At 34.0% G+C, this 27,714-nt stretch overlaps 1 protein-coding gene across 11 annotated transcripts in view; it reads left to right on the top strand.

Moving 5' to 3' along the window:
- CNTLN (centlein) overlaps window positions 1–27,714 on the top strand; it is a 365,528-nt gene that overhangs the window by 321,383 nt on the left and 16,431 nt on the right. For 9 of the 11 annotated variants that reach the window (XM_031014894.3, XM_031014893.3, XM_063696349.1 and 6 more), the window contains 7 exons: window positions 5,627–5,818; window positions 11,023–11,120; window positions 12,599–12,725; window positions 14,085–14,222; window positions 14,811–14,996; window positions 24,502–24,687; window positions 27,202–27,279. In XM_031014894.3, coding sequence (XP_030870754.3) covers window positions 5,627–5,818; window positions 11,023–11,120; window positions 12,599–12,725; window positions 14,085–14,222; window positions 14,811–14,996; window positions 24,502–24,687; window positions 27,202–27,279 — 1,005 coding nt within the window. The remainder of the gene's footprint in view (window positions 1–5,626; window positions 5,819–11,022; window positions 11,121–12,598; window positions 12,726–14,084; window positions 14,223–14,810; window positions 14,997–24,501; window positions 24,688–27,201; window positions 27,280–27,714) is intronic. The other 2 variants (XM_055349847.2, XM_055349846.2) reach the window with 1 other exon arrangement.

Here is a 27,714-nt window from a genome sequence, read left to right as displayed (position 1 = left end):
AACTGTGTCTTTGAATGCTGTAGGATGGATATTGTCCAGAAAAAAACTGTAGGTCAGAATCACTTTCATTTTAGAAGTAAAGAGCTATACCCGATCCCATTCATTTCCCTTGGAGCACTGCTAGTAAACTAGTTGGATACCCAACAGCATTTTCTTTACATGTGCTACAACTAGCAACATGTTCGTTGAATAGGCAGATATTGAATATTTTATTCTTTAGAGACATCAAGATCAGAGAGTATCTAAAAATATATTGTTTTGGGAGTAATTAGGGAAATGATTTTCTCAGCTTTTTTTCTAAGCCCTTTATTTCTCATTATTGGGCCTGAAGAATATTTTCCAAGGGCCTTGTTTTATTTTTTCTGGTAGTTCATTCCTGAACATTAAAATGTTTACCAGGTCTCCCTGATGGAGAAGGGATGCCTGATGTCCTCAGACTGCCCCCAGTTTACTGACCAGTGACTTGGCAACTACCTTCTCTTGAGTAAAAGTTGGAAAGCAGAGTGGTCATAGATCTAAGCTAGGACATTCAATGCTGTACTTAGCTTCTAGATCACATTTTACAGAACAAATCAGGGGAATACGGGGAGGGAAACAAGCTCTAGCCAGCATTTACCAGACGGGAATTGAAGGTAGCAGCAGTTCCCTCAGCTTCCTGTTTTGTTTCTTCATAGCACTTACTATAGTTTATTGTTACATATTTCTGGATTATAGACCAGTAGCTACCTAAAGGCAAGGATTATTTATAACCTTTTTCTTACTGAAAACAGAGAACTAGTATAGTGCCAACTACATAGTGTGTGTAAAAAGAATAAATGATAGATATTGAATCAGGTTCTGAATCCAGGTACTCCATATCTAAATCTCCCAGCAAATGTCAAGCTGGGGCCACGAATAAAAGCAGTTTGTGAATGAAATCCCATATAAGAAAACAAGGGAAAATAGGCCAGGGGCGACTAATTTACCCTATTCATGGGATTCTACAGTTGCAGCTGAGAGCAGCAAACAAAAGCTTCTGGCCAGAGGCTTTTTGCTTGTCAGTTAAACTACAAAATGCAGATCTGGTAGAGGCAATTTATATTTCTAGCATAGAAAGTGGAACATACAAATAAATTGAAAAAGAACAAAAAAAATTAAAAAGAAAATGGGGGTCAAGCACAGTCGCTCATGACTATAATCCAAGCATTTTGGGAGGCCGAGGCAGGAAGATTGCTTGAGGCCAGGAGTTCGAGACCAGGCTGGGCAACACAGCAAGATCCCATATCTACAAAAAGAATTAAAAATTGGCTGGGTATGATGGTGCATACGTGTAGTCCCTGCTACTCAGGAGGCTGAGGCAGGAGGATCCCTTGAGCCCAGGAGTTTGAGGCTGTAGTGGGCTATGATTGAGCCACTGCACTCCAGCCTGGGCAATAGAGCAAGACCTCATCTGAAAAGAAAATGGGACAGTTTGTAAAGCAATTGAATAAATAAAATGAATACAAAATTATGGATAAAGAAAACAAAATTAATCCAGAGTGAGAATATTATATAAACTCTACACATTGTGGGGTTTGGGATACTTTCTTGAGATGGGACAGAGTGGTAGTAAGAGAACAAGAGTAAGTTTTAGAAAGGTGCTGATTAAAAAAATATCAGGACCCATATTAATTTTCTGTGCTACAAAACAAATTACCACAAATTTGGCAGCTGAGAAACAACACATGCATTGGTTACCTCACAGTGTTATTGGGTCAGGAGTCTGATACAGCCTAGTGGGGTGCTCTGCTCAGAATGTGGCAAGGTTGCAATCAGTGTGTCAGCCAGGCTGCCTTTTTTGAAAAATTCAGTTACTTGTGGGTATAGGACTGAGGTCCGTGGCTTGCTGGCTAAGAGCCAAGGATCATTCTCAACTCATTGAGGCCTCCCTTAGGTCTTGACTTGTAGCTCCTCTCATAACATGGCAACTTACTTCTTTAAAGCCAGCGGGGGAATCTCCCTGATCTCAGAGAATGCCTCTGGCCTTCTTTGAAAGGGCTCATCTGATTAGGTCAGGACCAGACAAGGAAAGCTTGCTTTTGATTAGCTCTCAGAAACTTGATTAGGGACCCTGACCCTAATTACATCTACAGAATCCTCTTTGCATATAACATAATGTAATCATGGGAATGATAGCATATCGTATTTCTGGGTCCCATACAAGGGGAGGGTATTGTACCAGAGCATGAGTCATCTGAGAATTGTGTCTACCACAGGATATTATACTGAAGAGTAAGTTTTTCAGTACATTCTTATTTCTTCTTACAGTCGCTTAGAGAGTTCTTTCCTTTTCAGGGATTTATGCTTCCTCAATGTTAAATTTAAATAAATTATTAATAGATAGTGTCTAGTTTAAAAATTTTATAGTGTTAAGTTCTATTTTATAACCTTTGGTTAGAAATAATTGACTACACATAAATCAATACAAATCTCAGTACTTATTGAAGTCAATTTTTAAATTGAAATAGATGTTTAGGAGACTGTAGATGGATTGCCCTGCTGCGGATATAGAGTCAGAGGAGCATATCTGCCTTCAATACCTGGGTAGTAGTGTAGGAGGGATCCTAGATTGATTTTAGTCAAACAAGTAACTATGACTTAAGACGAACTAAAGTTTTCTGTCATGGGAGAAATTACCAGGTTATTATGTATATACATGTTAAAGTTTTATTAATCTAGCTCCTCAGCCTTTAACACACTTCTCAGACACTATGTAGTAGCCTTTACCACAAGATAACAATGCTGACAATAATGCTGCACGTTGAACATCTACTACGTGCAATCACAGACGTTTTAAGATTCTGTCCTCGAGATCACCTTTGTTAGGTAGACAAGCACCGTCTCTTTTTAAATGAGGAAACAAAGCCATGTGTTTATGTAAGCTCACTCAGCTGGTAAGCAGTAGACCCAGAGAATTCGAATCCAGAAATTATGACTCTTCCATGTGTGTTTTGTTTTCACTTGTTCTTAACGTGACTTAAATGCTTATAAATATTTGCTTGAAGATGGAAAGGTAATAGTAGAGAAATAGGAATCATGCTGCTAATAAACAAGAAAAATCACAATTTTAAGAGTAATCTTAATTTGTTGGTAGATTTTATAGCACAGTCTCTTTCTAACAAGGTCACCCACAAAAGTTGTCTCACAGCCTAGAGCACTTGTAAGCAAAAGAAAGTTATTTATACATTTTTTTCTCATCTATAGCTTTCTCAAGTAAGAAGTAGAATTTTTAAACCGAGAGAAGTTAGTAATAGAGCTCCAGTTATTTGTCCACAATGCTAAGGAGAACCAAAGGTTTCCAAACTGATGGAATGTGTGATTTGCATATTTCCTCTATTTCAACAGATGCTGCATAGCATTTCTATGCATATATACCTAACACTGGAAATATGTTTTCAAGATTGTAGATTTTAAATATTGTTTAATCAAAACATTATATTTTAATAAAGTACAAGTCATTTAGTTTACTGCCTCCATAATTTCAGTATTTCTTCATTTAATACATTTTTATATTGTTAAATTGAAGTTGAAAGTTACATATGCATGTCTTTTAGAAGAATGTATTTATTGACTTGGTCTTTCCTCAGTGGAGGTACATTTATAGTGTCAGGATCTGCCAGGTAGAAAGATTAGACAGAAATCTAGTGGCATACAAGTATAACAAATGAGAGAAGCCACACCTAAGTATCCCAGTAAGAAGAAAAGAACAAAGAAGCCTTCAAGAAGGAGGAATACTAAGCTGCCCTTTAAAGATGAGACAGATTTCAGCAGAAAGAAACACCACGTGTAGAGTCATCCATGTAAAAATGGCAGGCAGGTTTGGGGAATGGCAGGCAGGTTTGGGGAATGGCAGGCAGGTTTGGGGAATGGCAGGCACGTTTGGGGAACGGCAGGCAGGTTTGGGGAATGGCAGGCAGGTTTGGCTTCATGTGATGCCTGACTTCAACACAAATTGAAGCCTAATCTTAGAGAGCCTTATTATCCACAAACATTTGAGCTTTATTCTGTTGGAATGAAGAACCCATGAAGGGCTTTGATTAAGGGAATAACTGGTCAGTGTAGTTTTAGGAAGTTGTATAAAAGGTGGAATGAAGGTAGGGAAAGGTTGACGGGAGAGAGAGGGTTGTTGTAATAATCTTAATGAGATAATGAGGGTTTGCATTAAGAGAGTGGCTGAAAGGAATGAAAATGAGAAACACTATGTAAATTGTAGAACCTGACAATTGATTGGATGAATAAATAGAGAATGAATAAATAGGGAGGGAGATGGATTCAAGCTTGAATATTAGCCAGGAAGATTTCCCGGTTTAAGGAGATTAAGAGTTTACTTTTAGATATTAATTATTAGGCTCTTTTGGGGCAACTCATGAACAAATTTCATGGAACAAATTTCGTAAACAATTTCCTAAAAATCTATAGAACCATACTTTTAGATTATAAAGCTAAAATATAGCCAAATAGTTTTTTCACCACAGCATACTTTTTATGTTACCAAAACAGTTTAATCTCAAGTATATCAAGTTCTAGTTTTGAATCCATGATCTGAAATATTCGTATTTAATAATATGCGCTTACATATACAAATACATATATAATTATGGTATAGTTTCTAGAAATTGTGTTTTAAATATAGTGTTAATACTTAAGTAACATGTTTCATGTTTATCTTACTGTACACTTTAGCTACATTTTTGCCATTTCTAATTGGAATTTCAACAAAGAAAGATTTTTCCCCCTCTGAGAGATTTCAGTATCATTTTGTCTAATTGTACCTTATGTTAAGGTGCCACATTATAAGCTTCTTTGGAATAATAAAATAGTAATGCAAACACCCTCTTAAGCAGCTCTGAGTTGTTATGCCATTATAGTTTGGTGACATTCTTCTCACTATAGATGGGTGAATGAGAAAGGCTAACGTTAAGATGGGTTTCTTTTACACTCCTTCATAAAAACATTACTATTATGTCATTTAGCAAAATGTTTATGCTATTAAAAATTCAAAATATAAGGAGTTTAGTGCATTTCTACCTCAACATTAGAAACAGGACTTTTCAACAATCAATCAAGTGCATAAAACTGAGCGAGTTTGTTTGCATGCTATTTATTTGAACTAAATCTCTAACAAGCCTCGTCTGCTAATTGGACTTAACATTTATGTTGCTAAATGAGAAGCATTTTGGCTGCTATATAGGATGGTAAGACCTACCCAGTGGAATAAACAGCTAACATCTGTTATCTTGTCCTGCTCCAGCTTGGCTTTTCCCAGTTAAGTACTATATCAGCTCTGAAGTCAAGGTTATCAAATATGTGAATGTCTGGCTCACCCATGTATGTGTGAAGGTAAAGAAATAGTGCATCATGAGTCAGGACCAGCCAACCAAAAGATACTGAGTATAGCTGGTTCACTTTGTTTTACCTTTGCAAGCCCTACTACTATAAGCAAAATCGAATAGAGGTAAAGATTTTTGTAAAGTTTGTATAATAACTATACTTAATTTCAGTTCTCTTTAATATTTTCCTAGCTGTAGAATTTTATGCTGATAATTGTTAGATTAAATGTAGTTACTTTTAAAATATATTTATATTTATTTTCTTTTTTTAAAAAAAGAAGCTAAATTTGGATTTGGCTGGGCTTCGGAAAGAAAAAGAAGATTTACTAAAGAAATTGGAGTCCTCATCTGAAATCACAAGTTTGGCAGAAGAAAATTCCCAGGTAACATTTCCACGGATACAAGTTACATCACTTGGTCCTTCAAGGAGCATGGATTTGGAAATGAAGCAATTGCAGTATAAACTAAAGGTGATTATAGAATTTATTAAGCATGAAAACATACATTATGCTTGAATCCTGCAAGACATATTTATATGAACACTAATTTATTCTAATAAAGTTAAATTATGTTATAGATAATCCAAAAATTATTAATATTGCCTTCATCATTAATTTTTAGCCTGGTAGATTCTTATCTGATAATGAATACTACCATTCTCTGAAAAAGACAAGATACCATGAAATCCTAATTTAGGAGCTGATGTAAACTGGCCAATATCTGCTACTCTAATACTTCTTTCTGCCCCCATGCCTCCCTCCAGCTGAACAGAATCCTTTCAGACATGTAATGCGTCAACATAAACAGAATTGCTTTTCTCTACATACTTCCCAGCAAGTTAAACTTGAGAATGAAACCAACCCACTTTTGCTCTCTGCTTCTTCTCCCTCCCACTTATCTCCTCCTTCTCTGTCTCCAACCAACAACCAACTTAAAATAGTAGGAAGTATGTAGAGAAAAAGCAATGAGAGGAGAAAAAAAAAAAAAGAATCTAAGACCAAGCGAAACTGTGAAACTGTCAGCAACTTAAAAGTAAGGCTGTCCTTAGTTTAAATAGAATTACTTTGTAAGAAATAGGATTTGTGAGTGAGTTTTAATTGGAAAGTTCATTTTCATGCTTCTTAAGCCCATTTATTCCTCACATATTTAATTATTTTCTTCAGTGGGGATTGCTAGCTAGAAGCTAAAAAGAGCAGTATATATGGGACCATTGCTATAATGTGAGTCACTAGAAAGAAAATCCTGATTGTAAATGCACAGAGTACATTAGAAATGAAATAATCATCCCTGTTAGGAGAGTATTGGAATACTATGTTGAATTGTCAAATAGACTCATCATTGTTTTCAATCCCGAATAGGATATGTGTACCCTTCAATAATATATCTTTTAGTTCAGATTTACTCATAGGATAAATAGGATAAAATTTAAAATGAATGAGTTTATTATTACTTGAAAATAATTTGCTTTTTTAATAGTAACCAAATATACAAACTAGCATTGGGATTCTTCTTGAATACCATCTTCTTTAGTCAATTTATGTGTATAACTTGGGTCAGTCACAACATTTTATAATCTTAAATAACTTATAAAATATTAGAAATGTGAAGGAAAAAGTGTTGTGCAATTTTGGGGCATGAATCTTAAAATGTGTCTCTGAAAATGTGGGATAAAATGTGTAAACTGAACATTTCAGTGTTAAGGTTTCATATAGAGAAGATAAAATCATTGAGCTATTCCTTGATCTTATCTATCACATAGACTTTAATTCTTACTTCTGTGATTCTTCATGTATTTAAGTCCTCATGATTCTGATATAACTTTGTTTTTCACCAAGATAAATTAGAGTGCTAGGTCCAGTATTGTCTAATCTGACTTCTAAAAGACATAAATAGTTTTAAGTTGATTTATACATAAATCATAATTTATAATTTTTACATAAACAGTTTTTAGTTGATTTATATTTTACTTATTTTACTTACTACTAATGGTCTAATAATTTTTGGTAATAATAGATCCATATGAGTGTCTGTAAGTTCTTTGCATTATGGTTTTCCATGGTATAAGTTTTTACCCCACATACAAATCTCTCTCTTGCTTTGGAGGAATGTGTGAGTCAGAAAGAGAACTAAAGCAATTAGTTTGAAGTGATTGTCCATAATCTAACATAGAGTCTTGGAACACTGACCAAACTGTATAGGGACAAAAAGGATAAGTTTTTACTTTTGTCTTGTTTCATGTTTTCATATAGAAATTTCCTAGAAGACCAAGTACCTTTAAGTACATAATACTGTCTACTACTAAAAGTTTTTGTTTTGATGCTGGTTTGTAGAGATTCCATAACAAAATACCACAGACTGGTTATCTTAAATAGCAAACGTATATATTATTCGCACAGTTCTGAAGGCTGGAAGTCTAAGATCAAGGTGTCAGCAGTTTTCATTTCTTTTGAGGCCTCTTTCCTTGGTTTGTAGATGGCTGTCTTCTGCCTGTGTCTTTACATGGTCTTCCTTCTATGTGTCTGTGTCCTAATTTCCCTTTTTATAAAGACACCACTCAGACTGAATTAGATTCCACCCTAATAACCTCATTTTACCTGAATTATCTGTTTAAAGGCCTTATCTCCAAATACAGTCACATTCTAAAGTACTGAGGGTTCGGTGAGAACTTCTACATACTAATTTGTTTAGGGGAAACAGAATTTAGCACATAACAGATATCAAACTGCTAATATAGTGATTTTCTAATAAGTAGCTTATTTTCTACTTAATGTTTTTAGACTTAATTGAGAAAATTGGCTAGATTCGAATATACTAAAAGTTTATATACATCTTTTCTATACTATCCAGTTAATATTAGACTTTTCTGTGTAATTTTACATATACTTTTCTGATGTCTCTGGTTCATTTACAGTTGAGAAAACTGAGACACAGAGAGAATAAGTTACTTGTCCGAGATCACACAAGTACTGTATATAGAGCCGAGATGAGAACTCAAACCATCTGGCTGCATAGTCCATGCTCCTAATTGTTATACTATGCAAATTTTAAAAAAATATTCAATAAACTTAGTATAGGAAAGCTGTAACAGGGATGACTTTTTACCATTGTGACATTTTTGATGTATGTGTTTCACATCATACATCAAAGGATGTATTACAAGGAAATTACCAGATTTTAAGTTGTGTTACAGATATATATTGTATAGTAGGGAATGGAAAAGGGACAAAGGACCTGGGTTTCGATCACTTTTTGGCCATTAACTTCTCGTCAACCTGGTCAAGGAAATTACTTAACTTCTCTAGAGGTCTAAAGCAGGGATACCTTTCTACCCATCTGATAAAAATTTTGGAGGATCAAATGAAATAGCTGTTAGATTTAGAGATCTTGGCCAAAAGTGTATCTCAACCTGGCATTGTTTTATTTATTATAAATTGCTTTTCTCTCAATTCTCCAAGTCAAAGTTAACAGCATTTTCAGCCACATGAAATACAGCCTTAAGTCTAAAAACAGAAAAGAATCAACCAGTTATCTTAATATCCACTTAACTCATTCCATTGAAGATACCGTCAGGCTTTATTTACTGCCTGTATCTTTTATTTTAAATACAATTCTAAGTTTATTTTACTTCTCAGCAGAAAACACCTTCAGTGCAGCACACTAGAAGTATGCGTATTAAGGGGTAGGATGATTGTTTTTAGGCAGGAATAATGACACAGAAGCAAAAAATTACAAACAAAAGATTGACAGAGAAAAAAAGGCAATATGAAAATGTTAAGGTAAATACAAAATTTGAAAAGCACATCTGGGACCATTTAGAGGAGGGATAAGTAGACATTTATATCACAATAGTCCCTAAAGCCATCACTATATTATAGTATAGTGATAATATAATACATATTAGTATATCATATATAATTTATAGTGATAATATTTATAATATGATATCACTATGTTAACATATCACTATTAGCTTAGCATAATCATGGGTGTCCATATTTCTAACTGAATGAACAATCATCAGAGAAAGAATTGAAAATTAATGATTAAAGCAAACGCTTCAATTATTTGATAAATTGACTAGTGTGACTACTGTGGAACATGTTATTCAGGCAGTGCTGGAAATAAGACACAATACATCACTGTAAACATGCAAAATATGGTAGAAATTTTGATTGCATTACACACACATTTGATCAAAACATAACATTCAAAAGAGTTACCATGTTGAGGTAGCTTTGGGTTTTTAAGAAAAATTAATGTTTCATGTAAAAATTAAAATTATTTCAAATGTTCTATTTGTATGTTATACCCATGAGATATTTAAAGTCAGTCTGATGAATTACATTTACCTTGGGTAATTAATAGTTTAATCTTTTCAAATTCAAATTATTTTTAGCGTGAGTCAAACATCCAAACCTAGGAATAGTTCTAATAGAAAAAATTTATCGTAGTTTAGAAATATTAGCTAAATAACTACTCCAAATATTTTAAAAGCTATTATATTTTATTACGTTTATATTTATTTAATACTTTTAAAACTTAACAAGTGGATTAATGTGAGTATGTCAGCACTATCTTGAGTGTGGAAAAACTAAATACCAAAAAGACTAAGTGATGTCTTAGATTACACATTTAGTTGGAACTAGAGTCAAAATTGAAAGGTATTCTAACACTCTAGTTACCACCTCTGGTTCCTAGGCTCTACTGACAAGAAACACCACACAACAAACATGTTTTGCTTTGAAAAACTAATAATTATTTATAAATAATGTAATAAGTAGCATTATTAATAACTTCAAGTAAAGAAGGATTGAGTATTCATGAGGTTTTCTATCAGTTATCATTATTCTCTAACAAACTATCCCAAAACATCGTGGCTTAAAACAACAGTTTATTATTTCTTAAGATTTTGTGGGTTGACTGGGAAGTTCTTTTGCTGGTCTCTTCTGGGCTACCTCATATCCCTGGATTTTTTCAAACCAAAGATTTCCCTAGTTGGAAGATACAAAATAGCCTCACTCATAGATCGGACAATTGGTCTACTACCTGTCAGCTGGAGTACCTTGGTACACTTCCACATGATACATCAACTGTATTCCTAGCAAGGTGATCCTGGAGCAGCATTCCAAGAAGGGAAAGAGAGAAGCCACAAAGCTTTAAGGCCTGGGAACTGAAATTTACACAATTCATTTCTGCTGCATTCTTTTGGACAAAGCAAGTCACAAGCGAGACTACGTTCAGTGGGTTAGGAAATGGATTCCCCTGCTTGATGAGCAGCAAAGCATTTGTGACCATATTTTGTCTAAGATGTTAGTAAATCCAGTATTTGTTTTAAGTGATCTTCTTAAATCATTAAAATTCTTAATTATTCACATATTTACATTATACCAGGACAATTTGTATTTCCTGTAAATGTATTTTGGATACATACTCTTTGCAATTCTTAAATGATTGTGTTCCTGTATAGTTTGGCATGTTATATAAAAGTTTTAGTATTATTATTTCTATTACAACATATAAAATAAAGCATTTAAAATATTAAAATATTCATTTTAATTATTGTTTACCATAATTATTGTAGATGTATTCTTCTTTAGAGTGGCACTTATTTTTATGCTGCCTTAGACCAAGGTTTTATAAGGTATATTTAAATTTATTTCTATTTTTAATCTAGAATGCTACTAATGAACTCACTAAACAGTCATCAAATGCGAAGTCTTTGAAATTTGAACTCCTAGCAAAAGAAGAACACATAAAGGAAATGCATGAAAAGTATGGTCTTTGTATTTCTATCCATTGTATTTGGTGCCACCTAGTGGCAACCAGCTCTATTAAACGTGCCCCCAAGAAACTGCTAATGTTTACGTTTTCCTTCCCTAGTTCATATTTAAACCTACATAAGATGAAAGTTTAAGGAATACTATGTATAGCATGATTAATGGCAAGCTATTTACTTTTTTAAATTAGATAATGATGAAGTTAAGTTTCCGTTATTAAACATATTTAATTTTGAATAAATACAAATTAATGGCTTCGAGACAATGAATGAAAAACTTTACAATGTGGCGGTTATTTGGCCCCCCAAATATATGATTAGTATTTGTATTGGATTTAATGCCTAAGCTTATAAAGCTAAGGTAAAAAAAGGAAAGTTTTGTGTTTAAAATAACCGGAGGTTATGGAAGTTTGTACTCTTGTGTTTATCAGTAAGAAGATTTTAAATGCTCTACCCCACTGAATCAAAATTATTTTCTTTCTGTATCTTTCAAAGCTACACTATTGCTTAGAAATAGTAAGATGTTTAGATAGAATTCCAGTTGTCTCTGATACATTTGAGATATATGTATCTCACAAACACACCTGTAGACCTCATTATAAGTGAAGAGCACTTAGAAGTGATATGAATAGATAAAAGCATTAGACAAAAAGCTTGGTTAATTTTTTAACTGATAATATTTTGAAGTTTATTTATCAATTAAGAGTAAGTCTTGCTTATTGTTTAACAGGGCTCTAGATTAACACTCTTTGAATCCTGGCTTCCCTACCTACTAGGCCTATGCCTAAATTTAATAATATTAAGTTAGGTTCTTACGAGGAATAAATGAGTTAATACATGTAAAGCACTTATAACAGTGACTGGAACATTGTAAGCCTTCGATACATGTTAGCTATTGTCATTCTTGTTTTAGTAGTAGCAGCAGCAGCAGCAGTAGCAGTGGTTCTCACAGCATCTACCATTTTATACTTAATAGTTCATCAACTTATGCTAAACAGCTGTGTGGATTGAATCTCAAATTATATTAAATTAGAAGATATTATGGCTAATTTAGTTTCATTACAAGAGTTTGCATTTGTTTATTGAAGTATAAGATTTTTTTCTTATCGTTATGCTTTTGATTATCTTCATATATCACCTTGATTTTTCACAGCAATGTAAAAATGTAATTTAAATGAAATAGTTCTAAGTTTTCATAAGTGTTATTAATTTTTCTCATTTCTTATATATTTTGTTTTAATACATATATGTAATTGTATAATTACCAAGTCACAACTATAGATTTTACAAGTGTTCAAAATATTAAAAGAACAATATCTTATGCAGTGCAATTCATTTTACTGATTTACAGTGTCAATATCACATAGCATTTAAAAACTAACAGTAGATATAATATTGGATAAAATGTAAGATATCACCACTGTTAAGGTATTTTCTGTCACTCTTGATGTCACCTTTTTTTTTTTTTTTCAAGGATGTCTCGAATGGAGAGGGATATAACTATGAAAAGACATTTGATAGAGGACTTGAAATTTCGACAGAAAGTAAATTTGGAAAGTAACAAGAGTTTTAGTGAAATGTTACAAAATCTTGATAAAAAGGTATCAATTTTTATCTTTACTGACACTAAAAATATCACTTCCTGTTGTATTTACTCTCTTACCACAAACATTTAATCCTAATAAATGTATAGAAAATATTGATAGGATATGTATTTACTGTTACAAAGTAACACTCTTTGCTCTGAAAGTACATTATTTATTTTAAAATTCAATTCTCTAAAACCTCATACATAATATGGCCACACATTCTGTTTCTATTTATAAATATTCCATGAGAAGATGAAAAATCCTCAATATTTTTAGGATACATAATTACATTTTATTCAGTATTTAATTTAAAACTGTAATTTATGATAGAATCAAGCTTATATTTCTTAGTGAAAACTTGGTTACCAATAACTATCAGAAGTTCTTTAAAAATGTACTTTCTTCTTGGATACCCTGAATGAATTTTACATGGGAATGGAGTTGTACATGCAAAGGGAGTTGTAGTTAAAGTAGTTACGTAATATATGACCTAAAGTAGAAGGGTTTCTTTTGTTTTTTTTTTTAAAGGTGCTATTTTCACAACTCAAAAAGCACCCTGTGCTTTGGCATTCACTAAATGTTATCCACACCTGAGAGAACATCTCCTTTACTTTCCTTGTTGAAAATGAAAATTTAAGTATCTCTTAGGTCAAATTGATTTAAGAAAGAAACTTTCACATGAGCATGACGAATCCATATGGATTTTCTTTCTCTTCTCTTCTACACACCTGTGCAAGTTAAAATCACTTCCTATAGGCTTTTTCAATGTTATCCTTTCAATTTTGCTATTTTTTAACTTCAGTAATAATTTCATACATAGCCTTGGAATCTTTATATAAATAACATATATCTTTAGTGGCATTAAACTGAAAAACTATTTTTTGTGTTATGCTTTGAGTTACATACACATATTATAATCTTATAAATAAGCTATATATATATATAAAATATCCTATTACTTGTTTTATTTCATCCAAAAAAAGGTATGTAATAGTTATTTTAGAGAATACAATGGAAAGTTACCTATAACTTGGCTTGTTTCAGAGTCAAAACAATCATCCCCTGCCTTAGGAAGTTTAGATTAGTAATTAATGGATATGTATTGAACATTAATATTGTGTTATTGGGTGCAAGAATATACATACCAGTATTCATTTAGTTTGTATGCAATTTTGGTTTTTGTTACTGATTTAAGGATTGTTACTTTCATTCATAATATGAGTTCTGTAAGTATAATACTTGAATATGATAGAGTTATGAGAAAATAAATGGAAGTAGACTCATTCACTCATTTAGTTTCTGTTGGAACAAACACAGTATATTATTAGAATGCCTTCAACAATAATAATTACCTTTATGCTTTTAATGTAGGTGAAGACATTAACTGAAGAATGTTCCAACAAGAAGGTATCAATTGATTCACTAAAGCAAAGACTTAATGTTGCTGTAAAAGAAAAGTCACAGTATGAACAGATGTATCAGAAATCTAAAGAGGAGTTAGAAAAAAAGGTATGCTTTTAAAAAGGGCATTTTAGATTACAGATGGAATATAATCGTGTTTGTTTCATTTTTAACATTGTTGGTTTTTTCCTTCCCAAAACCACAAGCTACTTAAACACTTCAGATAAGTGCAAAGAGGATTTGTATCCCTACATGAAACGCTAAACATTTGTTTAACGTTCAAGATATTTCTGTATTAGAGAAAACAGGTTGTGTTTGTCTTGATAGTTTTTAAGAAATGAAAACTGGTATTGAACACTGGTATTTATACAAGTAGATCTAAATTTTGTAGGCCCACTTAAACTTTCAAACTAAATGTTTCCATGTTATGTAGAGGATCTTTTGGTCTAAAATAGCTTCCATGCTTTTAATTATTTGTAATCTTTAAAAATCATAAACTAATTTAGATGATAAGTATATGAGAATATGTACTTAGGATGTTTTATTGAAAGTTAATGAAAATAACCATTAATTTTACCCAAATAATAAATACATAGAGAGAATAATAAAATATTTTCCTTATTTGACATGTATAACTAACTCTTCCAAATCTGTTTATAAAATATCTTTTATTTTATGACTGCTGATCTTTTGCAGGATCTCAAGCTTACTCTCCTAGTATCAAGAATAAGCGAGACTGAATCTGCAATGGCAGAAATTGAAACAGCAGCATCTAAGCAGCTTCAAGGATTAGCATTGCAAAGTGAACAGGTCCTAGAAGGTGCACAGAAGACATTGCTGTTAGCCAATGAAAAAGTAGAAGAGTTCACCACATTTGTGAAGGTTTGAATTACTTGTCGTTTACTAACTTGTACTTTACTTTAGGCAGATACGCAGTAGCCTACTTAAGATGATTTGGGGAATAAAGTTTCTTTCTGCTTTCCTAACACACAAAGCATCTTCTTCTACCCTATTTGTCACATTGCTAATACTTCCTCCATAAATAATTTATTTTTATAGTTTGAATTTAAAATTTTCTACCATCTTATTAATATTTCTTTCTTAATGTCAATTTAGTTATGAAATCGTAGTAGTCAAGTCATCTGGACAGGTTTTAAGTTGAAAGAATTAAGCTGTTCCCACCCTACTCTCCTTTTGAAAATTGTTCAAGCAGGAACAACCAGAAACTTGCTCAGTGTTCAGTGATGCTAAGAGACATCTGAAGCCCAGGCCACAAACTATCAACACATGGAATAGACAGAGCAATGGCACATGACAAACAGAACAAAGAGAAGACAAACTCAAGTATCTGCAGAGGTGTACCATCTAGAAATTATCTAAAAGCTGAAGAGCCCTAGAAAGCCTTCATTCCCCTAGACATAGAAGTTAATAACATTTTATGCCACTATTGAGTACTCCACGAAGAGGAAATTCCTTACTTTGCTTCTTTGGAAATCACAGATACCTTGGGAGTTTTCTCATTTTAAAAATATCTACAAAATGAATTGATAAAACATTTTATCTCCTTTATCTCTTTTAATGAATATTTCAACTGGTGTGAAGTGAAGCCAATAATGCCTGCCTCTGAGGATCCTAAATGATTGCAAAGTATTAATTTTAGTAAATGTAATTTACCTTTTCCAGATTCAAAACTCTGTTTTTTGTAAATGTTTGTTGAATAGTTTCACTGTTTAACTTATAGTGAACACTTTCATTAAATATTGTGACTTATACCCTGCTGGTGGGAATGTAAATTAGTTCAGCCACTCTGGAAAGCAGTTTGGAAATTCTCAAAAAGTGAAAAACAGAACTACCATTTGACCCAGCAATCCCATTATTGGGTACATAACCAAAATAATATAAATCCTTCTACCATAAAGACACATGCATGCGTATGTTCGTTGCGGCACTGTTAACAATAGCAAAGATATGGAAGCAACCTAAATGCCCATAAACAATAGACTGGATTAAGAAATTGTGGTACATACACAGCATAGGATACTACACAGCCATAGAAAAGAATGAGATCAAGTCCTTTGCAGCAACTTGAATGGAGCTGGAGGCCATTATCCTAAGTGAACTAACACACAAAGAAAAAACCAACACCACATGTTCTCACTTATAAGTGGAACCTAAACATTGAGTACACATGGACACAAAGAAGGGAACAATAGACATCGGGGCCTACTTGAGGCTGAGGGTGGGAGGAGGATGAGAACTGAAAAACTACCTGTTGGGTACTATGTTTATTACCTGGGTGATGAAATAGTATGTACATCAAACCCCTGCAACACAAAATTTATCTACAGAACCAACCTGCACATGTATCCCTGAAACTAAAATTAAAGTTATATATATATATAGTCATTATTTTACTCATGATGTAGAACCATTTTTATTATGAGTATTACCTTCATAAATCTTGGTTTTTGTTTTATATTCAACTTAGCATTTTGTTTGTGGAGCTTTTGGCTAAGATATAAAATAGGAAATATATAATTATGAGATTTATTCAAAATGCTAATCATTGTTTTTCCTTGAAACATTCTTTGAATGTGGCACTTTAAAAAAGAAGGATGAATGAGAATCAGAAGTTTTCAAAATAGAAAAATTAATTTCATGACTGTATATCTGATTATCATATACTTGAAGTTTCATGACTTCCATGATAAGGTAATGGGTATATTTCTCCATACAAAGTAGTTCAGCAAAAATTATCTTTAAGAAACTTTTTCTTTATATCCAATGATATAAATAGTATTTAATGATGAAGTGGGTATCTAAACTCTAATTATTCAAGGGTAATGTTAGTCCTTCATATTGTTCAGCAACAGTGATATTGAGTAGATGTCTTAATAGATGAATTTAGGATTGCTGTGGTTTCATGACTTTTTAATTTGAATAATGTTTCAAAGATTATATAATAGGGAAAGATGATAAATATGGACAGGCTGTCTTCGGTACTCTTTCAGAATTTTTACACTTTGTTTCAGGTTTAAATTACCTGCATCAGAATCCTGTTTCTACTGCATTTAAATATAATACACAATATTGGGCCCCAAATCTATTGAATCAAAATCCTGTCTGGAGTGGAGCCTAATCTGCATTTTACAAGTTAACTAAGTGATTATTATACATAATAAAGTTTTAGAAGCACTTCCTTACATTGTTTTTAAGAATTGAATTCAAATAACAATACATATCAGTTTGACATTTAGTAAGACCATTTATAACTCATGACTTCCAATGGCAATTTGACATTTGTTTTTCTTAACCGTGTCTTAGTGCCAACATATAGTTGCTATTGGTACCATGTCTGCTGTATAACCTATTTTTCAAATATAGAGCCACCAGCAAATTAATGCTAAAACCATATATTGATGGCAGAGACTGGATATTTGGGTCTTAAGAAAGGCATGATTATCATCTTTCTTGTCCTTGCACATATGGCCCTAGGTCTAGGCAGAAATGCTTAGGACCCACCATCTGAAGCAGCATATCATCAATGACTCCTTAACTACTACCACATTAGGTGCATTAGATCAATGCTTCCTCCTTTTTAAATACTTAAGACCTTCCATAGCTGGGTGTTATTCTGCTGAAGTCTAATCTTCTTTCCCACTACTCTTTCACCCATATTGTGCTTACTCCTGCCTTTGCTCAAGTTTTCTTTTCACCCAAAATGCCTTCCCCTCTTTGTTCTCTCCTTCAGATTTGACTCTGGGCCTTTCTCTGTCATGAATCTGTCCTTTAACTCTGTAGTTAAGAGGATAGAGCTCAACTCTGCCATTTACTGGCTCTCTGACTTCAGGATCGTGACTGAATCCTTGTGCCTCAGTTTCCTTATCTGTAGAATGAGTTTAATAATGGAACATAAGCGAAGTGAGAATTTAAATAAGTTACAATAGCTAAAGATCAGAACAGTGGCTAATTGCTATCTCAATATCAACTATTATTATCAGTAGTAGTAATAGCAGTAGTAGTATGGCTCTGACTCGTCTCCTGAACATTTATTATATGTACATTAACACAGTTGTAAACTGGTATTTTTCTTTCTGTTTCAAGTAGATTAAAGCCAACTTGAGGAAAGGAACGTTGTCATTTGTTGTCTTCAGGGTATTGTTACATAACAGGGCTCAGTAAATTCTTGAGGAATTGATTTATATCTGCTTCAAGAATAGTACTGGACTTATAGTCACTGCTCAAATGGAAAACTCTGTGAACAGTGAGAACTATGTGCATTCCTTAATGAGCGTAGTTAAGGAATGCACATGGTACCTACATGGAACATTATGATCACCAGGACTCATTCTATGCAGAGCTTATTAGGGTATCATGTACACAAAAGTACTTAATAAATATTATTAGTAGTATTAATAGTAATAATGTTTGTTCTGGCCCTGTTGTGGAATCTATGTTCCCTTTAGTCTTTTCATTTATTCATAGGGCGCAACCAGATTATGGTAGAGGTGGAGTGGCCATCTGTTCTAGATCTAGTCTTGAATATGGAATTTGGCCCTGGGGTGAAATCAAGTACTTTGAGCATCTGGGCTGGATATATGTGGCAGAGCTGAGGCTTTGAATTCTCCTAATAACTGAATAAAACACACAAGGGAAATTTCTAGAAGTGTTTGCTCAGTTTGACTCAGCCCTGATACAGGCTTGTTAATGTGCCTGTATGTGAGAGTCATTTGCCAAGCTCCATCTTTTCAGTGGATTTTGTTAGCTATGAAATAAATACCAGCCAAAAAACAGTATTTAGCTGGAAGCATAAATGGTTTCATTATCAATATGTACTTGCTTTGGTAAGATTTAGTAAGATGCTTTTGGTATATAAATTTCTTGCTTCTTTAGTGAATACATTTGTGGAGCATTAGAATTTTAATTTTACACATACAATTGTTAATACCTTGGCACTGTTAATTAAGATTTATAAACAGGTCTATGATACAATTCAACTTGAATTAACTCTTTTCACCCTGTCATTATACTGAAAAAGGAAATGACAGCTGTGTTTAGAGAAAAGTTTCATAATAAAAATACATTTCCTTATTTGGAAAACTTTATGTAAATTATATCTCAATAAAGCTGTTTAAAAACCCGTTTTTTAAAAATTCATTTTTTATCCCAAAAACCATGATGGCAAGAGTGACTCCAGAGTATTTCAGCCACAAATTTTTGCCTTCTTCACAATGTAATCTTACTGAAAAAAGTCCAAGCAATCCATAATGATTCAATGAAACTAAAAATTACATGTATCACAGACAAAGACTCAAAGAGTGGAAAACTAAATCTAATAAGACAGAAGTGGGATCGTTTACTATATTTTCCACAAACATTATTGGTGGCTGGTTACAATAAATTATAGTAATTGAAAAGTAAAGTAAATTAAGTTGATATGTATGTCTAAAAACCATTCATATTTTGACAATATCCTCAGATATTGGGATAATTCCTAGCTCATGATATCCCAAGAATTGCAAGAAGGCTGACGTCAGTTTTTGGAAATTCAGTTAACATTTATTGAATGCTTACTTTGTGCCATACAGTGTTTTTACTTAACTTGATAATAAGTGTTAGCTATGGATCATTATTCCACTGATATGTGTAGAGTGACACTTTTTAAAACTTACAGTGTTTTTAGCAAATGACAATTTACAGGGTTTTTCAAAACCCTTTGAGGGGGCTTTAGAGTTGCTCAGAGAGCAACTGAGCAGATTTTGAACTGGTAATAGAAGGCAATTTTGTAACAAATAAAAGAGAAGTAAAGATAAAGGCCAGATGGAAGTAGCGCCCAGTGTTGAAAACAGGCTGATTTGTTTATTTTAAAAAAGAGGAAAGTAATGCTGAGACCCAACATGTAAATACAAGGCAAGTGTGACCTTATAAAAATGAAAAGTTAGCTTTGATATGTGGGCGGAAGGTAAAACATTTCAGTGAACCTAGTACAGTGAAGGCTCTACTATATCTGAAAGATACACTTTGGATGGGAAAATGATCATTCATGCATTATGAAGTATATTTCAACCAAACAACATAGTATTTTCTAATAATCAATGCATTGGAATTGAAGGCATATGGAATATATCATGTAGTAACAACACTACTCATTATGTAGGCCACCTAGTATTGCTTATGCTTCATTTAGGTACCTCTTTAATGACACATGGTACATGAGGGTTGATCTTGGAATTCCTGTATTATTCATACCTATTTAGAAATTCTGTTGGGATGAGTAAGATGTAGGAATGAATATTCAAATAGATCTCAGAAGCCAATTGGAACATATTAGAGTCACCCACCCAAATTATTTGTATCTCATTTTAGAATGCTAGTCATACAGCTTAGCACCTGGATTATCTTTCTCTCCAACACAATTCTGTTATGACTTATGGTGACTTCATATCCATGTAAGCCATCCAATCCCCTATTGGATATTCCCTTTCTATTCTTCAGCATCCTCACTTCCAATGATTATTTCCATCATCATACCCCTGATGTATGGTTCTCAACTTTGGATCACCACCTATCTTACGGAGCATTTGGAAATGTATGTGGGTGCTTTGTGTTACACTGACTGGTAGATGCTACTAGCATTCAATACCCAGGAGCCAGGGTGGTTAAAAGTTCTGCATTGGGAAGAAAAATCTCATATAGTGAAAAATTGTCATTTTTCTCAAATGCCAAAAATGTTCCCACTAAGAAACACTACCCTTGGCCTTGTCATTACGAATAACTGAATTCCAAAATCTCCATTTCCAACATTTTATTCTTTGACCACTATTTCTTTTTGTGCTCATAGTGCAACAATTTTTGACCTGATTGTAACTCAAATTCACTGGCCTTACCACTTTTTCACTAATTACTACCACCCTCCTTCCCATTGTGCCCTGCCCACCTTGAGACCTGGAACAGCAGCCTTGCCAGCCCCAGATCCCAGCTTACGTACCCACCCAGGCAGGGAGCCGCACCACAGTCCCTACCCAACTGTGGGGCACAGTCTGGACCCCGCCGACCAAGGAGCCTAGTTAGCAACCCCACCTGGCTATAGAGCTCAGCCCACAGCCCTGCCCATTTGCTAAGCACAGCCTATGGCCATGCCTGGGCAGAGAGCCAACCCATTGACCCTGCCAGACCCCAGAATACAGTCAGTTACCTCAATTGATCATGGAGTGCAGCCTTTAGCCCCAACAACTATGGGGTACAGCTGACAGCCCCATCCAACCAGGGAGCTTGGCTAGCCATGGAGTGCAGTTTTAGCCCCAGCAACTATGGGGCACAGCTGACAGCCCCATCCAACCAGGGAACTTGGCTAGCCATGGAGTGCAGCCTTTAGCCCCAACAACTATGGGGCACAGCTGACAGCCCCATCCAACCAGGGAGCTCAAGTGCAGAGCACATCAACAGCCTCACCTGGTCAAGGAACCCAGCCTGTAGCCCCACTTAATGATGGAACCCAGCTTGCAGCCAGCCTGACCTGGGAGTCCTGTAACAACACTGACCAACCACACAGCAAAGCCAGTAGTCCTGTCCAGAGAGAGAACCAAGCCAGTGACCCCACCCAACTGCAGCATACATCTTGCAGCCCTGCTTCATCATGCAGCCCAATGTGCAGCCCTGCCTGAGCAAGGAGTCCAACCAGCAGCAATATTTGACCGGAGAGCCTATCCTGGATGCCCCCCAACTGTGGATGATTATGAAGCCTACCTGCAGCCCAACTGCAAAGCCTAACACATGGCAGCACATGGCCAATGAGCATAGCCTGTGATCCTGCCCAACAGGAAGCAATTCTAGAGCCTAGCCAGCAGCCCTGTCTGACTGCAGAGCCCAACCAGTGGCCCCACCTGACCTTAGCAGTATGGGCAGCAGCCCTGCCCAGCTAGAGAACCTGACAGCAAGTACTGCCTGCCTACCCATGGATGTTGTCTGCTGGCCTGTTCAAATCCAAAGGTTGGACTGACTGGTGAAGGACTATTCCTGCTGAAGAAAACCTGTAAAGGCTGGAAGAAGTGGCTGCTTCCTTAAATGTACAGACACCAGTGCAAAGATACAGGGATTATGAAGAATCATGGAAAAATGACATAATCAAAGGAAAATAATAAAGCTCAAATAATTAACCCTAAGTAAATGAATATATAGAAACTGGCAACAAATTCAGATTAGCCCTCTTAAAGTTCAGTCAACTATGAGAAAACATGATGGACAACTAAACCAAATTAGGAAGACAACACATGATCAAACTGAGAGGTATTATATATAAGAAAGGAAAAGTAAATTAGAGGTATAAAGATTTAAAAAAGGAGATAAAGTTATCAGTCTTTGCAGTTAGTTATTTGAATTCCTAGAAAAAGTAATCAACTGAAAAACTCCTATAAAAATAAGAAAATGTATGTAAAATAAAATAAAATGCCCAGAAATAAACTAGATCTATAAAGAGAAAACTTTAAAACAATCCTTTGAAACACAGATAAAGACCTAAACAAATGGAAAGGAATACCATGTTCTTTGATTAGGAAGACTCAGCATTCCAAAATGTCAACATGCTCCGAATAAAATGTAACATGATTGAAATAAAATTACCACAGTAAGATTTTTTTAAGGGGCAGAGAATCTACACAAGCTGAATGTGAAATTCATATGGAAAACCAAACAAGCAAGAACACCAAGAAAAATCTGATAAAGAACACCAAGAAAAATCTGATAAAGAAGAGTAGTAAGAGAGAGATAGCTTTACCCAATGTTAAAATGTGTTGTAAAGCCTCATTAGTTAAAATATACTCAAATATAAAACTTAACTAATAAAAAGAGATGGAACAGAATAGAAAGTTCAGACACTGACAAACATTTATGAAATCACTTGGAGAAAGATGGACTGTTTGCTAAGTGGTGATGGGACAAGTGAGCATGATTTTATTTAATAATCTTCTAAATGATTACAAATGGATAAAAAAATTTTAACTGAAAAGTAAAAAAGTAGCAAAAAAAATTGTGGTTTGAAAGTATTTTTATATACCTCATTGTGGAGAATGCTTTTTAAAGTATCCCACTAAATTCAAAAGCGAGAAAGGAAAAGATTCTTTAATTTGAATACATACAAAATTAAAAATATTTTTCTCTGACATCAAACAGTACTGTCAAAAGAAAAAGAACAAATAATGAAATAATTGAAATATATACAATAGGCAAATATAATTTCCCGAATACGTGAAGAACTCCTATAAATCCCTAAGAAAAACCAAAAAATGACAAAGAAAATATAATTATTTCTTAAGGCTGATGCTCAACTTTGTTTATAATGAGAGAAATGAAACTTTAAAATACAGTGAAAACACAAGCTACTCTGAAATAACATATTGGTATTTTGCTAGTTGTGTGGAGAAACAGATACTTTTATACATTCTTTGTGGAGATATATATTAGTACTATCTTGGATGGAGAACAGGGATAGAATTAAGTAACAGCTGTCAAAATTATAGTTATACATACCCTTTGATCCAGCAGTTTCAATTCTAGCCATATATCCTGGAGATACAAAATTAATATCTGAGCACCATTATTTATTCTAACATTGCTTGTGCTAACAAAAGATTGGAAACAGCCCAAACATCTAACTAACCTGCTCTCAGCTCACAAAGCCATGTACTGAAGCACTCTGTCCAACCAAATTAAGGAGTAACTTTTTGTTACCCACACGTAGGTGTGGTATGGGCTAGCTTTTACTGATTTCTCAAAGAGGCAACTTAAAGGCTTGTGAAGTAGTTCTTGATTTTTTAATGATTTTTCTTCAATCCTTCATTGTTGTCTTGCCCAGTCGTAATTTACCACATGTAATTGAACTTTGACCCAATTTGTCCTTCTCAACTTCTTCCAAAACATTTGTAATCTACTATCGATAAAATAGAAACAGTTCTTTCTGCAGTAATCTTTCATTGGTTTATGTAACCATTAAATGAATTATGTAACTAACCTGTTACAAATAATATATGCACATTGAGGAATAATTAGAACCTGACTCTTAGTGTTAGGTCAACTAGTAGAAGTTGTTGTGCTGATTAAAAATAGCCTGCCTGCTGTAAGCATTCACCAAGCAAGATACCAGTTGGTGTATCTGAAAGAGGGATGGGGGAGCTTTGCTTAATCCAGCAAGTTAGTTAAGTATTCATTGAAGAGAACTTTTATTGCATGCTGACAATAGGTAAAGAGCAATCCACTATATTCCAGAGTAATTAAAACCAGAGTAATTCTAGTAAAAAAATGATTTGTTAGTATCTTCATATTTTTATGTTATTACTGCTTTGTCTTCATTATGACTTTAATATAAGCCCAATTTCTTTCCAATATGTTACAGGCTTTGGCCAAAGAGTTACAAAATGATGTCCATGTGGTAAGGCGACAAATAAGAGAGCTTAAAAAAATGAAGAAAAACAGGGACGCCTGTAAAACCTCAACCCATAAAGCCCAGACCTTGGCAGCTTCTATCCTGAACATTTCACGATCAGATTTAGAGGAAATATTAGACACAGAAGATCAAGTGGTAAGATCATTTAAATATTTATTATTAAAGGGTTTATTATACATTGGACTTAAGTACATATTTTTATTTGTTTCATACCTCTTAGAATTTCATCTTTAAGATAGTATTAATGATGGTAAGATGGTTAAAGTGCCAATGAAAGATACACATCAAGTATTAACTAACTCAAAAAGCCTTTAAAGAAATTTAACTGTATAATATAGAAATAAGCTAGTACTTATAACCTTTCAAATTACTTGTTATTCATTTATTCTTTCCTATCTCCTCCATTTGCTTTAATTTAATCATATTATATATCATGTAAACGAGTATACTTAATTAAGCTAGCTTAAATGGATTTAGTTAAGCTGATCTCCATTGATTTGAAGTTTTTTTCTCCTTGTGATATTTTTTAAAAAGTGCCAAATCTACTGGCTTTCATAGCTAAATTCAAAATTATTATTCACCAGTATACGCTTTGAAAATATATTGTTGAAAAATATTTATTGCTTAAAATTGGGTAAAATACTTCTGTCTGAGTGAATTTATATGCATACAGGTATAGTCTTTAATAGCATTTCAGCACCTCCTGGGAAAGACACTGCATTTTTTACATAGCCACTGCCTCGTAACAGCAGAATCTCATACCACGCAGTCTTTTGCGAAACATGTGTAGAATGCTCATTCCTATCCTACTATGGCTCTGAGCTTTAATTCATGAATATTAGATTTTTATCCTTTGGAATGCTAAAAGATGGTGGCACTAGCAGCTTCTCAACAAATATTTGTTCAATGATAGACTTGGGTGTCTGTATGAGATCATCCTCTGGCCCCCTCTTCAGCTTCTGAAAGATCTTCTGGAATAGAGCAAATCTACAATATGTAAAGATTTTTGAACTACCGAGAATCCTCAGATAATAGTTAAAAGGAATCCTACAGGTATTATTTTCATCCAGTGGTTGAATTCCCAGTTTCTGTTTTCAGCAGCTATGCCAAAACGTCTGCGACTTTCTATCAAATTCTAAACTTTGAAGTATAAGAACACTATCACATATAGTACCAAATGTAAGACACATGGGAGTAATATTACTTCTGTCAAGGGTGTTAACTAAGCCTTATTATAGGCATTTAATTAAAATATGTCGATTGATGAGAAACCTAACCAAAATTTAAGGGTAAGGCCTCTACTGTTGCCTAGAAATTTTAAAACACGCAGATTTAGCACAGTGTCTCATGTGAGTATGCCTGTGTGCATGTATGTGTTTACACTCACACATGCACTGATGCTAACACATGTACATATTCTGGAACAGAGAGCCACCATGTTTTTTGAGACCAAGTAATCTCTAAAATGATGCACTCTCTGGGCTAACAGATTAGCAAAAAAAACCCTCTTTGAATGAGCAAATCAGAAAGGTTGTCCTCTTTGAATATGTGAATTAGAAAAGGATCTCTCTTGATAGCCCCAAAGACTAGATGGTGCATGTCTGTCAATAAATGGCACCTCTGCCTCTGGGCAGGTGGAGTCTGAAGACAAGAGTACACAGCACTGTAATATGCATGTCACACAATCTTAAATCAAGTCCTTCCTGAAAGAATAAGAGATATAAACACACTGTTCTAAGAGGGATAGGTACATTTTGATATATTTACTGGATTTCATTATAGACCAGAGCTTATTTAGACTGATCCTGTCATCTTCCAGAGGTCCAAGGATTTGCCCAAGCAGAGCCCAGATCACCTGATTTATGTTCTTTACACTATATCGAACTGTAGTAAATTCACATCAGAAACTGTGATAGCCTATCTGAAGTGCCTAGCATGATGCCTGCCATACAGTGAATTTCAACAAATAATAGTTTCTCACGCCCTTCACTTCTTGGAAAGTCAATTTTTTTTTTTTGTAAACAAATTACAATTTTAAGTGAATCATCAACTGTACATGTGAATACATTTCAATTCCAGAAATATTCTGTCATGATAATTGATGGGTTGAAAATACTTTGTGACCTATAGCACTTTAAGTTGGAGTGTCCCTGGCCTATCAGTAGATTATTGGATAGTTTGAATCAACAAGCATTTAAATATACCAGAGTTATGCCATGTTCTATTCTGTTTGTAATGAACAATTACTCCTTAGTTATCTGCTGACAAGTCAGATTTTGGAATATTAGGTTTTGTATTATCTCATGAGAGTCACCTGTAAATGATTCTTTTATATAACTCCATCTTATTTTTCACTTTAATTGCTTTCACCCCCATATTAGCCCCTACTCTGAGCTCCACTGTGAAGGTAGAAATTAAATATTTCTGAATTACTGTGAAATATATAAATATAGCTATATCTTCCATAGTACGTATCTATAAATTAAATTTTAAAGGGCATGGATTTAAATATTTCTACTTTGAGATGACAGACTGTTCTTTGTTGAATCTAATTCTACTGATATTACTCCAGATTTATTCAGTATCTAATAGTATAAACAAGTTCATATAAATTTCGTTAACACCAGTGTTTTTATTTTTTTTCTTTAGGAAATTGAAAAAACAAAAATTGATGCTGAAAATGACAAGGAATGGATGTTGTACATTCAGAAACTTCTTGAAGGACAGGTATTTCATTTTTCTGTTTCATATATTAAGCTTCCAAATAAGAATTCCAAGCCTTACATTTTCACCAGATGTCTAACTTTTTGTAAACACTTCCCCATTGTTTACTTCTGTTAGGTAAAGAAGTATTCCAATAGGTAGAAAGGAAAGTTAACCCTCTATTTGTACTTTGGGACTTAACAAATGAAACAAATGCCTTGGGATAGAGCCAACATGGGTCTTAGCAAATGCATTAATTAAATTATTGAGTCAACCTCTGTGCTTGCTAGACTGAAAAGGATCCATTCTCCCAGACCTCTTAGGAAAAGAGATTCTTTATTATGTGTCTTTAAAGTTAGTAGTTGATATGGACACCTGAGGAGTTCATGGGTTTCAGTGACCTTTTACTATGGACCTGTTTCCAGTCAATTCATGTTTTCCTCACAGCCAGACAGCTGT

Source organism: Gorilla gorilla, chromosome 13 (genome assembly GCF_029281585.2).
Source record: "Gorilla gorilla gorilla isolate KB3781 chromosome 13, NHGRI_mGorGor1-v2.1_pri, whole genome shotgun sequence".
Taxonomy (NCBI): Eukaryota; Metazoa; Chordata; class Mammalia; order Primates; family Hominidae; genus Gorilla; species Gorilla gorilla.
This window is presented reverse-complemented; position numbering and strand designations above follow the sequence as displayed.